Below are 15,065 nucleotides of genomic sequence, written 5' to 3'. Positions count from 1 at the left end.
TTCGTAAGACTTAATTTATATTAAACATTGCAACAACCACCGTGTCAGTGTTTCGAAACCGTGCTTGTTTGCCCTTGTCTGTTTACCAATAGAACTTCACTTGAACTTCAAACTTTATGGTCTGTATATTTTTTTTTCTCCAAAATTTGAGCTTCCAAATCGGGGGTGCGGCTTATCTACGGGTGCGGCTTATACACGGAACTTTACGGTACTTGTTTTTTTTGGCAAGTAAGTAAAATAATTAGTGTTGAACACTGATTATTGACTTCATGTTTCTATATCTGTTAATATTTTGCTGCTATAGGATGGTGAAGTACCAGAAGCTCTTCTGATAAATGTAGCTTACTTCTGTGACAATGGTGGTCTGTCTGCCATTAGAGAAGCCTTTCAAGATGCCGACCCCGCTTTCTTACCTTTTCCTGTTGCTCATCACCTTATCAACATTGTAACTCAGGTAAAATGTCTCTCTTTGTTTTATAAAAGTCATCAATTTATTCATTGTTCTGAAGATAATTTTTGGCCTTGCTTTTATCAGCTTCGCGTATGGTTTAGCATCCAAGCAATCATGCAGTATATAATTCCTCTTCGAAGACCAGTCATTAGGTGAGCCAGTAGATATAAATTGTTTTTTTTTTTTGATACAATGTATTTTTAACCATTTGAGAGTGTTTTTGTAATACCCAGAAGAATCAAGGTCGAAATAAGAGCTATCAGCCAAAGCTGAAGTCTGAGGCTGAAGACACTTGATCACTTACTTACAAAATATAAGACACCTTAAAAACTAAATGGATTATTGTCTTGCGTATCACAGATACCTCTGCAAACTAACCGATAAGGATCTGCGGCAGCCAGATGGCCGTATCATGGTGGACTCCATGTGGAGTGCTGTCAAGGGACCTGTGGAATCTGGGCCCATCTGCGATAAGTACGAATCTAACGACAGAATTTTTTAAGTCATTGGTCTTAGTGGTTGTAGCAATATGCTGTTTGCTTCAGTGTTGCCATAGTTTGTGTGGCTGTGTTAGTTGCACAAAGTGGTAAACTGAATACATGTTTAATTATATTGTAAGTTGTAAATAATAAAGATGGTAAATTTTAAGCTCGGTAATAAATATGAAGATGAAATGTTCAACATGACACGAGCATGGGATAAAGAAAAATTCTGAGTCCCCGACGGGAATCGAACCCATGGCCTCCCAGATACCGGTTGGGCGCTGTAACCAACTGAGCTACGAGGGACTAGGTTGATAAGTGACACGCGATTTGCATACTGCTAGGATCAGCAATGTCGAAATCATCAAGTTTGTAGTAAATAATAAAGTTTATTTATCAAAATCATCAAGTTTGTAGTAAATATTAACTTTATTATTTACTACAAACTAAATGATTTCGACATTGCTGATCGATTCCCGTCGGGGACTCGGAAGATTTCATCTTCATTATATTGTAATTTGTAAAATATTCCACGCTCTCATTTGAATCAGAATCAAATATAATATGATAATTATGTGATAATCAATTACCGTAATTTTTTTTTTGTAGGGATAGCTTGGATCTGGCCTTTAAATACTTCACATCGTCCACACTGACAGTGAGGCTTGCTGGCTTGAGTCAAATAGCAGTAAGTTTGTTCTGCAACAGTGCTGCAATCAAGCTATTATTATATACATGTCAAAAAAATATTGTACATGCACTTATAAGCATTCTGAAAATCAAGATGAGGCTTGACACCATAATCTTGATACTTACTTTAAACCTGGGTAAGCTGTTAAATTATGCAGTGCAGCTAATGCAGCAAACATATTAATAAAAGTATTAATGTTAAATGTAGCTCCCTTACTATAATGTGTGAAAACCACTTGCTATCATTTATTGTGATTAGTTTTGTGTACAAACTGAATTACAGTTTATAAAATGTTTTCTTTAGAACCAGGTACACATGTTTATGGATCTCTTTCAAACAGACCCAGCTGCTGAAATAGACAGGCAATGGTACGTTCACAAAATTTGTTCGTTTTCATGTACAGTTGAACTGTGTTATTTCGAACCGTCAGGGAAACAAAAAATAGTTTGACATAGTGGGAGTTTGAAATAGCTAATAGTAAATGACTGAAGGGCAAATCCAAAGGAAATGGGTTTTTGTTCAAAATAATGGGGAATTTGAAATAACCGAGTTTGAATTAGCGGGACTCAACTGTGTTCTTTTTACATGATTTGATAATTTCAAACCAAAAACAAAATGTAAACCAAAATGATGATACGATCCCCACGTGTTAATATATGGACTTGCCAGTGGCGCACTTTGTTTTTATCAATAATTTTTATTAATAATTATTACTAGGAATTAATAATTTAAAAATTAATGTCATCATTTTATTTATTCTACAGCTTGTGCACAGAGCTGTCTCAGTGGCTGATTGAGAACAAACTTGTGGAACATTTATTTGGCCCAAATCTGCATGTGGAGGTGATTCTTCACTAAACTTAATAAATGACTTGTTAATATGTCAGAGGTTCTAATAAAAGAACTTTTGTCATACATTCAATTAATTTGAGGACACAGGACGGACAATTATTATAGTAATGTTGCACACATTCTAACATGACAATTTTTAATTCCGAGCAGTTTAGACTAAAAATTTGCGTGTTGGAATTTTCTGACTTTAATTGATAATTATGCAATAACTGCATAATAAATTAGATAAATGCACATAATGTAAAATAAAATTTATATACTAATTAAATTATTTAATATGCAAAAATAATTAACCCAATCATCCCACCTTTCATTTTAAGGGGATAATATTTTTATTATCTCTCATGAAGTATTGTTGTAGTATCAGAATTTCAACAGTTTATGACTGTCCCTATTTTGCAGCTTCTTAAACAGTCCCAGATCATATTGAACTACCTGGCTCGGGAGACTTGCCTCACCACTTCTCACTTGGACTGCATCTGGCTTGCAGCACAGGTATTATTGACAGAAGCATAAATTCTCCTTACTCCTCTTCCTACTTTTGCTGTCATCTCCCTGGAGGGAATTTGGTCTAAATCATATTGTTTTCAATTGGTGAAATGACTAAGTTGTTCATGTTCATTACCTTATCACTTAAATCTGCTTTAAAAAAATTAATAGATCGTTTTATAAGTTAGGAATTCATCACTAACAAGGACTATGTCACTAAGACTCATTGTCTTTAATTTTTTTTTTTTTTTTGGTGGGGGGGGTACTTTTTTCATGAAAAAGGTATTCAGCCAAAAATGACATGTTTGAGTTTTATTTTGTAAAAAAATGGACAAAAAGACCATTACTTTTCACAAAAACTTTGTTTCTGCTTGTGACACTATGAATCAACAAGAAGAAAAATAATTAATGACGATTCGCAGGTAGCTTGTTGAATACCGGTAGATGCATAATAAATTATTGTGGTCAGAAATGCTATTATTCTCATTCAATTCAAATGACAACTCAATGACTCATCTAAAACAACGAATCTTCAGTTGGAAATATCCCAATTTAATTAACAGTTACTGTAGAGTACATGTAAGGTATTAATAAAAAATTTAAATGGGTTGGTCAAGTAATCAGTATTCCCTGTCTCTTGGGCAGCAAAACTGATGTACAGTCGAAGCTCTCGTATGCGGACACCATCGGGACGCGAAAAAAGTGTCCGTAACTGGAGCTGGCCGCTTACGAGAATGGTTCTCGTAAGTGGCCACTAGAGTTGTAAGGGATAAGTGGCCGCTTACGGGAGCGTGTCCAGCTAACAATAACCAGACGGATGTGGATGACGACAAAACAAACACTGAAATATGTGTAGTGTGTTGTAACTGGGTTGCCTGTGTAGGCCCAGCCCTAAGGCATTGTGGGTAGTGCAATAAAGGAAGATGGCGGCTTGAAAACGTGTATGTGTTTTCTTGGCGAGAATCCGCCTTCATCGAGGACCTGTCTGGTGTCCAGACATTACATTGGCGACGAGGATGGCGAGAATAATCCTTTCTAGTGGTATGGCGGCGACAAATATTCAACCGATGGATATTTCGGGCTCGAAATCGGAATTGAGCGAGCGATGGCGTGTTTGGCTGCGAGGGTTTACATATTTTGCCGAAGGGAAAGCAAATCTTCAAAACGCCGCGAGAAAGAGGAACGAATTACTCTATCGAGCTGGTTCTGGCGTGCAGGATATTTTCGAGAATCTGGCAATCATCAATGCTCCGGAAGGCCAAGATGATGATGTTTATTTACAAACTGTTCGAACACTGAACGCTTATTTTCGAGTGCAAGAAAATGCTGCGTACGAAAGGCATGTTCTTCGCCAGCTAAAGCAAGAACCGGGAGAAGATGTCGACTCATTCGTGCTCAGACTTCGTAAACAAGCAAGGCATTGTAGCTATGGACCTGAGGAACTTGAATTCGCCGTGAGAGATCAGTTGTTGGAGAAAGTTTCTTCCTTGGAGTTACGGACCAAGCTGTTTGAGGAGCCAAATATACAGCTTGCTGCAGCGATAGAGAAAGCGCAGGCGGTGTTGGAGACGACTCGCAAAGCATACCGGGAGAAATTTTCAATTGCACTTATTATCGTCTGATCGCCGATCTGTAGACATCTCCTCGCGGTGCGAAGATATTCCAATGCTGAAAGAAATATCGGAGGAAATCCATATCAAATCTTTCGCGAGCCTAGTAGCACCTATAGATGATGGTAGATGCGTATTGCTGGATTCATAAAGGCGACATTTTACGGCGGAACAACTGATATTTTGGATTCGAAACATCGCGGTTCCTCGACTATTGGGAATATTATTCGATTCTAGCACGTTTGTGATCGAAGTAAACGGGCTAAAATTGAACTTATCTTTGGCGCTGAGCTTTTCAGAAATGTTGAGTATTAAATGAATGAAGTGCGTCGATGTACTGCCACTGCTGGCCAACGCAGTTCGCCCTATCGTGGTTTTTGATGGATTTTCGCTGAGTTGTTTTTCTTGGAGGGCCCAACGGCCGTTTTGATATATATGCCGAGTATCGGCCAAACAAAATGATGATATAAACACTTTATATTCGTCTTCTTGAATAGATAGGTGGAACAAATGCATATTTTTAGTTCTTCGAGCGAGTTGCGCGAAGGATAGGTGGAACACATGTATATTTATCGTTCTATTAAAGCGTGCTGCGCGAAGGATAAGTGGAGTACATGCATATTTTTCATTGTTTATGTTGCGCGAAGGATAAGTGGAATACGTGTATATTTTTCGTTCTTAATTAAACCGGGTGCGCGAAGTATAAGTGGAGTACATGCAGATTTCTCGTTCTTACTAAAGCGTGTTGCGAGAAGCCGATATAAAGTGTAATACATGTGTAAAGCATGTTGAACGAAGGATAATTATTCGTCGACTGCGGGACTGCGGGAGCATTATAGTTCAACTGCCTGTGGCTGGGCAATCGCTCCGACATGCCGAATATCGGCCAAACAAAAGGATGATATAAACACTACAATAACAAAAATGGCAAGTGAACATTAAAATATAAATACACATGAACGGGAGTACCAAATTAAGCCCTTGTCCTGTAAGAACATCGACAGAAATCATACCATCAACTCCCGCAAAATGCCGCGAAATGGAAGAGAACTGAGTGACATATCAAGGAAAATACCCCAACTTCAAGTCCAAATTTGACCGTTAAAACGGCGGGGCCCGCCCGGGCCCACCGTACTTTTCTTAAAGTTCAACCATCGAACTTAAGTTCTATGCAAAAATAATCCACAGTACTGATCCTTGTTTGTCAAGAAATGAGCAAATGTTCATCGACGTCGAACGCTTGCGCCAAACAACCCTTTACCATATAGCATGATTTGAATCGACTAGTTTTGAGAGAAAAATCGCTTCCCTTAATTCAGAACTTGACAGATGACTGGCCTAGGTATTATTCTTCCAGCTCCAATAAAATAATCTGTAACAACCGTTAAAGTTTCGCCGGAATCGCACGAAAAAGATGAGACCTTCTTAAAATCCCGCGACAAAATTGTCCGCCATTGCTTCCACCAAGGTGACAAATGATTGGTCGAAAAATGTCACGTGAACCGTGTCCAACACCGCCTGGAGAAAGCAAGAGCGTGGGAAACGGCACGGCGTCAGGCGAGCAACATTGCCGAAGGAGAGGGAGGACAGAGTAACGTGAACATGGTCAAGGACCGCGACAGCAAGAAACCGTCGAGTGGATTTGGAACCCAGAAGTGTTATGCATGTGGCAAGGTGGGACATTATGCTCGTGATAAGGTATGTCCAGCTCGGGGTAAAACGTGTGCAAAGTGTGGTCAGAAAGGGCACTGGGCAGCTTGCTGTAAGGGTGATACTGAGAGCAAAAGGGGTGGTAGAGTGAAAGAAGGCAGAGGGCGTGGAGGAAAGCGTTTTAGTGATGCTAAACGTGATTCAAAATCAGGGAACAAGCAAGTTAATCAAGTTGAATATGACAGTGGGGAAGAGCCTTATGCATTCCCTATAAACTTTAATGGAGAGAGAGCCTGTGAGGATAATGTGATTATGGTCAAGATTGATAACACAACCACCAGCATGCTTGTTGACTCGGGTGCCCAGTCTACTGTACTTGGTGAGAGGCAGTTTAACAACCTTGTGAAGAGTGGCCTTAAAGCAAAATTGCAACCTGAAGAAAGGAACTTGCGAGTGTATGGGAATGGTTGTTTACCAGTTGTGGGTAAGTTTGAGGCGAGTATTGAGTGTAATGGAAGGAAAACTATGGAAACGATCCTCGTGACGCAAGGAGAAGGAAGGTGTTTACTCGGTAGTCCAGCAGCTAAGCGATTACAAGTGTTGAAAGTTGGACCAGAATTAGAGGGTGTGGCAAATGTTTATTCTGTGGGCAATGACATTGATGGTATTGCAGATCGTTTTCCGAAGGTGTTCTCAGGAGTTGGCAAATTGTCAGGCTACCAGCTTAAACTGCACATTGATCCGGAGGTTAAACCTGTAGCACAGAAACCCAGAAGAATTCCTTACCCTCTGAAAGAGAAAGTCACAAAGAAAATAAACGAGCTTCTTGATCTTGACATCATTGAGAAGGTTTCAGGTCCAACAACATGGGTGAGCCCAGCTGTAATTGCTCCCAAACCAAACAAGGATGATGTACGTATTTGTGTGGATATGAGGTGTGCGAACGAGGCCATACGAAGGGAGAAGCTACCGATTCCAACAGTGGATGAGGTACTGGAGGAACTGAATGGGAGCACTGTTTTCTCAAAACTTGACATGAACATGGGCTTCCATCAAATTGAGCTAGAAGAAGGTTCCAGGGACATCACAACCTTTTCAGCTGGTGATTCACTGTTTCGCTACAAGAGGTTGAGTTTTGGTATTAACAGCGCCCCAGAACAATACCAGAACATTGTTAGACAAACAATTGCTGGGTGCCCTGGAGCGACCAACATCGCTGACGACATTGTGGTGCATGGAAAGACAACAGAGGACCATGACAGAAACCTTGTTGCATTGCTTAATCGATTGCAAGAGAGAAACCTTACCCTCAACAAGGATAAGTGCAAGATTGGAATGAATCAGATCGTGTTCATGGGGCTGCTTTTAAACAAACATGGTGTGGGGCCGACAGAAGAGAAAGTACAGGCTATTCGAGAAACAAAGGCTCCGACCAATGTTGCCGAGTTGCGAAGCTTTCTGGGACTTGTCAGTTTCAGTTCACGGTTCCTGCCTGATTTTGCGACAACGGTGGAACCACTTAGGAAGCTGACACGTCAAGATGCCAAGTGGTATTGGGGCAAAGAGGAGAATGAAGCATTTGAGGCTCTGAAAAAACAGTTGGCTGAGGCATCAATGATGGCCTTCTACGACAAGGATGCACCAACTGAAGTGGTTACCGATGCAAGTCCGGTTGGACTTGGGGCTATACTCGTGCAAGAAAAGCAAGGAGTGAAGAGAGCAGTCGCATTTGCGAGCCGAAGCTTGAGTGATGTCGAGCGTCGATACAGCCAGACAGAGAAAGAGGCCCTAGCGGTCGTCTGGGCTTGTGAGAGATTTCATCTCTATCTATCTGGGTTACAGTCATTTGAGCTTGTCACCGATTGTAAGGCTCTGGAAGCTATCTATGGTCCTAGATCTAAACCATCAGCCAGAGTTGAGAGATGGGTCCTGCGTCTTATGCCGTTCAAGTACACAGTTTGTCATGTACCCTCAGGCCAGAATATAGCTGATTGCCTAAGTCGTTTGACAAAGATACCAGCCTCGCCCCGTGATGGTGTAACCGAAGAGTATGTCAGAATGGTAGCGGTCAATGCTACACCACGCGCGATGACCACCCGAGAGATAGAGAGAGCTTCCGCTGAAGATGAGGAACTGACTGAGGTGTTTCGTTGTTGGAAAACAGGGGACTGGTCTAAAGCGCCTAGTCCATACAGGTTGTTGCGTGATGAAATTACTGTGGTTGGAAGATTGGTGATGAGAGGCATGCGGATTGTTGTTCCGGCGAGCTTGCGTAAACGGGTCTTAGAGTTAGCCCACGAAGGACACCAAGGGATAGTGAAAACGAAAGATCGCCTCCGAAGCAAGGTGTGGTGGCCGAATATGAACAGTATGGTGGAAAGTCACTGCAAAAAATGCCTTGGATGTCAAGCTGTGACTCCTGCTGCCACCATACCTCCTGTAAAGACAACGACCATGCCGACAAAGCCATGGAGGGACCTTGCAGAAGATCTGATGGGTCCACTCCCAACAGGGGAGAGCCTTCTTGTGACTGTCGACTACTATAGCAGATGGATTGAGGTGGATGTAGTGAGAAGCACAACTAGCAGTGTTATCATCAGGTGCTTGGAGAAGCATTTTACTAGACATGGCATCCCTGAGACATTACGAACAGATAATGGGACAAACTTAGTTAGCCGAGAGATGGAGGAATTCCTTAACGAGCTTGGAATCAAACACAAGAAGACAATTCCACTGTGGCCGAGAGCGAACGGAGAGGTTGAAAGGCAGAATAAATCGCTCCTTAAGGCAATGCGTGCAGCACAAGCTGAAGGGAAACCATGGCAGCAAGAGCTTCAGAAGTATCTTCTTGCTTACAGGTCAACACCGCACACCACTACAGGTGTTAGCCCGGCTGAGCTATTGTATGGAAGGAAGATGCGAACAAAGATGCCAGAATTTGAAGGGGATTATGAGGAGGAGAGGTCGAGTACCACAGACCAGCAGGCACGGGATCAGGATGCAGAGCAGAAGAAGCGAGGGGCTGAAACTGCTAACAAGAGAGCTGCGGAGTCAGACATAGCAGAAGGAGACAGGGTGTTGCTGTTGACGCGGAAACAGAACAAACTGTCTGCAGTGTATGATCCAGACCCATACAGTGTAATATCCAAGAAAGGGGACTTAGTGGTCATTGAGCGAGGTGAAAACCTACTTAAGAGAAATGTAGGCCACGTGAAAAGGTTCATTGGACAAAGACCACAGGCTTGCCAGCCACAGCAGTTAGGAATTCAGCCAGTAGCACAGCCATTGGTTCAGCAACCACTACTGAAACCAGCTACCCTTCCTGTTCCTGAACTGGATGAGATCCCAGCACAAGGATCAGTGACTGAGCCTGTTATGGAACCATCACCACAGCCCGCTGTTACTCGGGTACCAGATCAGACCAGTGAACCTCGAAGATCAACACGGACGAGAACTGAGCCAAGCTGGCTTAAGGACTATGTTACTGGAAAAGGCTAAGCTAAGCGAACTTATTAAGGACTTTGCTACTTAAGATCGTTTTCTGATATGGACCGTGAGGACTACACTTAGTGTTTTGACTAAGAAGTGTTATCTATTGAACAAGAGACTACCAGTTAAGACTTTAAAACAGTGCTTTTATTTGCATTTGGATTTTGTATCCTTTACTTGTTATGGTTTACAGTTATATCGGATTTTGTCTAGCTTTTCATTGTACCCATTGTGTTCATTTAAAAAAGGGGGAAGATGTAGTGTGTTGTAACTGGGTTGCCTGTGTAGGCCCAGCCCTAAGGCATTGTGGGTAGTGCAATAAAGGAAGATGGCGGCTTGAAAACGTGTATGTGTTTTCTTGGCGAGAATCCGCCTTCATCGAGGACCTGTCTGGTGTCCAGACATTACAATATGGTACTTTAATTATCATTGTGACGAACTTCGATGTGAAGTTGATTGACAAAAAAAGATGCAGAGGTTTTTTATAGGATTTTCTTTGGGGTGTCCGCTTATGGGAGCTTAAAAACAAAGAAAAAGTCTAAGTCGTAATCTCTGAAAGTGTCCGCGGCCGCTTACGGGAATGTCCGCTTACAAGAATGTTAAAATATAGAGTTTGTATGGGAGTTAAAACCCGGTTTCAAACTAGGCAGCTGTAAGTAGAGCTGTCCGCTTACAAGAGTGTCCGTTTAGAGAGTTTCGACTGTAATTTACTCTCAACTGGCTATTAGAAATAACTACTCCATATCATTAAAGATGTGAATATTGTTCATCTTGGTGTAAGATAGGAATGAACGTTTATTCGTTTGTCTCACGATAGAATCACTTTGAGATGTTGATCGAGACGTTTCGACTGCAATACTGCTACCTCGTCCCCTGATGAAGACAAGCAGTATTGCAGTTGAAACGTCGCGATCAACATCTCAAAGCGATTCTATCGTGAGAAAAACGAATAAATGTCATTCCTACTCCATATATATATGTTCCCTGTCAGGAAACATGCCCTACATTTCATTTGCAGCTCAAGCATGCAAGCCGTTACGTCCACGACTTGCTTACAGTGCTCACAAAACACATGGATATGCCGTCTATCTTGTACCTTTTGGACCTGGTTTCCAAGATACCCCCAATGACGCACACACGACAGACTCTCTATCTTGCTTCTGTTCTGATCAGAATTGTCTGGAGGGCAGGATTATCATCAGCAGCAGCTGAATCTGGGCCATCTGTTCATGCCAACAGCCCTGTTCATGGACCAATGACTTCTGGTAAGTGAAATATATGACAATTGTGGTTACTTTCATTAAAATTAAATGCACATGTTTATTAGTTATAAATATGTTTAACTCATTAATTAAAATGCTAGGTGCCTGATTGGTAAGTGTTGGATGCTACATTTAATTCCCAGAAGCCAGAGTGTTACTTTTAAATGTGTTACAAGTCATTTTATAGCTATGGCAAAGTGGAATATACTGTAAAATAATATAGGCTGTGCACAGCTCTCCACAGTGCAGATGAGCTTTATATTAATTAGGGGTGTCGAATGGTAAATGCGAGACTTTGCGAGACAGCGAGACTGATTTCTTTTCTGCGCGCCGGAGACCTATGTAGCCTTGATAAAGAAATCCAGACTGCGAGAAGACATCAAAGAAAAATTTGAGACGACAAGACCCCTGAAATTTGGCTAAAATTTTTTTGAAGGACCATTCACCACCCTTTAATTAGCAGCCTTGTTTTCACCCTTTCTGTTTTCCAGTTGCGTGCAAACAGGCAGTTTTGCTTGGAGCTCTGTGGATGTCTATGCTCGCCCTTGCAGAACTTTAAATAGGACCTTAAGATGTGAAGTAAGGTGCTGCCCAGGTGCAGCACTTATCAGAGAGCAATCTTCTGTATAGATGACAAGTTTAATTTGCTGTAAACTTTTCCCTTAAAATCTTCAGGCGGAACTAATGCTGCAATGGTAGCCTCAGCCATGCAGAGGAAGTTTGGTCGGACGGCAAGTCTCAGCCAGAGTAGCAGCAGGAGTGGCAGTTTGAGTGACATCAGTTGTGACGGCGAACAGCTTATGGGCGAATCACCAACACATCGTCAACAAAAATATGCACAGTATGTAGTCCACTGAAATACATTCCTGTTCATTTACAAGTACGTACAGTACATGTCTTGATGGCAGTTATGGTTTATAGAAAAGTTGCAAGATTCAATTCTTGATCTTTAGAGGTTCCCTGCAGTTTTATAAGAAAGGCTGGAGACCAGTATGGATAATTGTTGGGTTCACATTTGACCACTAAGTCTGACTTAGTAATCTCTTAAGTCGACTTAGTGAAAATGAAAGGTCTGAATCGCTAAGTCACAAAAGCGTAATCTCTGTCTTAGTGTCAGCAAACTCAAACGATCTAAGCAGTTCTTAAGTCTGTTTCAAACATGACTTAGGCTGACTTCAGAAACCTGATAGCAAAAAAATTTCAAAAGCGCAGAGTTTTATCATATAGAGATTCATGGGTTAGGCACAAAAACCAAAAAAAAAATCACTACACGGCTTCTTCTCTGCCACGAACAAGTATCACTGAACATGCATCGCTGGGAGGACGAAATGTTTGAAGGCAAATGACGCTACAGACTTTCCACCTTATCCGATGAATGCTCAAAAGTACGGCGGTCAGAAAAAGCAAGCTTTCACTCTCTTAGAGAAAATCTTCCATCATTCTTTCACGAAGGAACAAAAAATTTCGCAAGGTTATTTAGCTGATCAACCGTTGTAAATTTAATAAACAGATAACAGTCGCAATTACAGCAATTTTATGCCTTCTCAGTCTCATTTTGATCCCAATTTCTTTCCTAAAATGGACCGTGACTACCTCACTAAATTTAAGAAGATACGATATGTTATTATTAACGATAATTTTTATCGCTAATAATGACAGTTTTGCACGGAAAGAATTTGTCTTCAAATATATGTCTGAACGCTTAAGCGGACTTAAGATGGTGGATAAAATCCTAACTGACAGGAGGCAGGCCAAATGGCTATTTACAAATGATTGTAGCTAAGGAGATGAACTCGGAATTAACGAAAACAAATCTAGCTAGTGGTCAGAACAAGACTTGAACCCGCGACCTGCGGATTTTAAGTCCTGTACTAGTCTAACCACTCGGCCATGCTGCCTCCTCCTCCACCGCTACCTCCTCCTCCTCCTCCTCCTCCTCCTCCGCTGCCTCCTCCTCCTCCTCCGCTGCCTCCTCCTAGGATTAATAACACCCAGGGTCTTTTGCTTGCAGTCTTTCCTCACAAGGGAGTGTTGACATGGAGACAGAAGAGATACCGCACCCCCCTGACCTCAGACAGTCCTACCCTGGCCAAGCTGAAGATTACTCCAGCCAAGAAAAAACTGGTGGTGAGGACGCTGATATCGACAGCACCAGCTGCACAAACAGTCGTGGTAGCTCTCTGTCCGACAGGCGTGACCTGGATGAGTTTGACACTGAGGGTGTGCAGGATGAGCTGACGCAGCTGAAGACAGTGGCAGCCCTGCGTGTCATGCAGGATGAAGGAGATGAACGAGAGAGAAGCTTAGGGTTTGATTTGAACACAGTGTGCGAGGAAGGGAAGACTCTACTATGGGATCTGATTCAGGATGATAAAGCTGTAAGTTCTTGTTTGTGACGCTGCCCGCTGTCATTCTAAAGGCAAAGCTGCAGTAAGGAATTCAGATGGATCAATAGATAAATGTATGAGCCTTGTGAAGCAAAAACTAATAATCACAAGAAGTATTCTTAGTGAAGAATATTATTCTACATGACACGAGCGTGGGACAAAGACAAAATCTGAGTCCCCGACGGGAATCGAACCCATGGCCTCCCAGAATACCGGTTGGGCGCTCTAACCAACTGAGCTACGAGAGACTCGCTGTGAGCTGGGCCATTTGCTAGGTTGATATGTGAAGAAGTATTCTTACTATTAATTGATAGAACAGGTGACATAGTTGGGTTTTTGACCAACATTGCAAAGATGTTGCCGCTTACTTTGAGTTTTTTTTTAAGAATATCATTGCATAAAATTTACATTTTACAAGCTTTTTCTAATGATTTTATGATATAACTTTTTGTTTAGATCCACCTGGCTGATGGTCTTGTTCAGGAAGCAGAAAAGCTTTTGTGTCAGTTGATCTGTTACACTGGAGAGAAGAAGATCAGGATGAAGTTTATTGAGGGATGTGTGGCTAACTTAGCCGCAAACAGGTAAAAACGTTATGCAAATATTCAGTTTCAAAGCATCCTGTTGCATTGATGGCCATCAGGTCTGCTCTTATTGGCCAGTTTGAATTTGTTGGACATGTGGGACCTCTCGCGCGAAAATGTACACTGTCTAATGGCTTTCTGCCAAACGGGTAAAATACACCGCTACCAAACGGGTAACGCATGGCTCACAAAGCCGTGTGGAACGGGTGAAACTGCACGGCTGAACAGCTTGTAATTTATTCTGAATGCACTATCATGAACTACTGAATGGCTTTCCTAAAATTTGGAATGCAAAGCGATGAACAGCGGAATGGTTTACAATTTATTCGGAACGCATAGCGATGAACGGCGGAACGGCTTATGAAATAGACTGTACAGTTTTCTTTTGTCAGCTTCATAATTTTATTTTTTTTGCCCAAATCTCCCCCCCCCCCCTCTTTCCCCTAGATATGTTGTAAACCGGTAATTTTATGTGAAGAAAGTTTCTCTCACACAACTGGAAGCCATGCCAGATACAACCTATATATTGACTGCATAATACTGCAAGATTTTTGTCAAGAGAGGTAAATTTAATCGCTTATAGCAGGGTGAAAAGAAAATAGAATTAACATGCATGAGCTGTAATGGAGTTGGGGAAGGCATCTGTTGTAATATATAGTACTTTGTTCTTTTGTTTCATCAGATCAATTGTGATGTCAATTCAGCTGCTACCCAAACTGTTCAGTTCATTCCAGCAGTTTGTGTCTGGTGACCAGGGTCCTCACTGGGTGACGGCATGGGCCAGTCGTGAACTGAACATGATGGAGCTGTTTTTCAACAACATTACTCACTATGTGGAGAGCGTAGCCAGGGGTGACGTAAGCAGCAATTCCCTGTACAGCCCTGTAGAAGAGGTGCAGGCCAGATTGCAGTATCTGTCTTCTGTGTTCTCTTGCGAACTGTCACAGCAAGATTTCAGTAAGTTGATGATACAGGTATCTTAAATTGTATTTAATAGCTTTTTAATTACTGGCAGACAAAGCATGGAAGAGGAGCAGGGATCCATATTCGCAGTCGTCCGGTCGTCCGAGACGACTAAAACATCGTATGGACGACCAAAAGATTACATAAACTCGTCC

The 15,065-nt window shown here is 41.8% G+C and overlaps 1 protein-coding gene across 1 annotated transcript in view; it reads left to right on the top strand.

Annotated features, from left to right (window-relative positions):
- The window catches only part of LOC144636223 (ubiquitin carboxyl-terminal hydrolase 34-like), a 73,433-nt gene that overhangs the window by 5,187 nt on the left and 53,181 nt on the right, over positions 1-15,065 (top strand). Inside the window, exons 5-16 of the mRNA XM_078495376.1 lie at positions 305-454; positions 536-603; positions 812-925; positions 1,543-1,621; positions 1,928-1,992; positions 2,389-2,467; positions 2,879-2,971; positions 10,733-10,979; positions 11,652-11,817; positions 12,988-13,354; positions 13,820-13,947; positions 14,630-14,904. Of these exons, the coding sequence (XP_078351502.1) occupies positions 305-454; positions 536-603; positions 812-925; positions 1,543-1,621; positions 1,928-1,992; positions 2,389-2,467; positions 2,879-2,971; positions 10,733-10,979; positions 11,652-11,817; positions 12,988-13,354; positions 13,820-13,947; positions 14,630-14,904 (1,831 nt within the window). The remainder of the gene's footprint in view (positions 1-304; positions 455-535; positions 604-811; positions 926-1,542; positions 1,622-1,927; positions 1,993-2,388; positions 2,468-2,878; positions 2,972-10,732; positions 10,980-11,651; positions 11,818-12,987; positions 13,355-13,819; positions 13,948-14,629; positions 14,905-15,065) is intronic.

This window comes from Oculina patagonica, chromosome 13 (genome assembly GCF_052425735.1).
Source record: "Oculina patagonica isolate OP01 chromosome 13, crgOcupat, whole genome shotgun sequence".
NCBI lineage: Eukaryota > Metazoa > Cnidaria > Anthozoa > Scleractinia > Oculinidae > Oculina > Oculina patagonica.
This window is presented reverse-complemented; position numbering and strand designations above follow the sequence as displayed.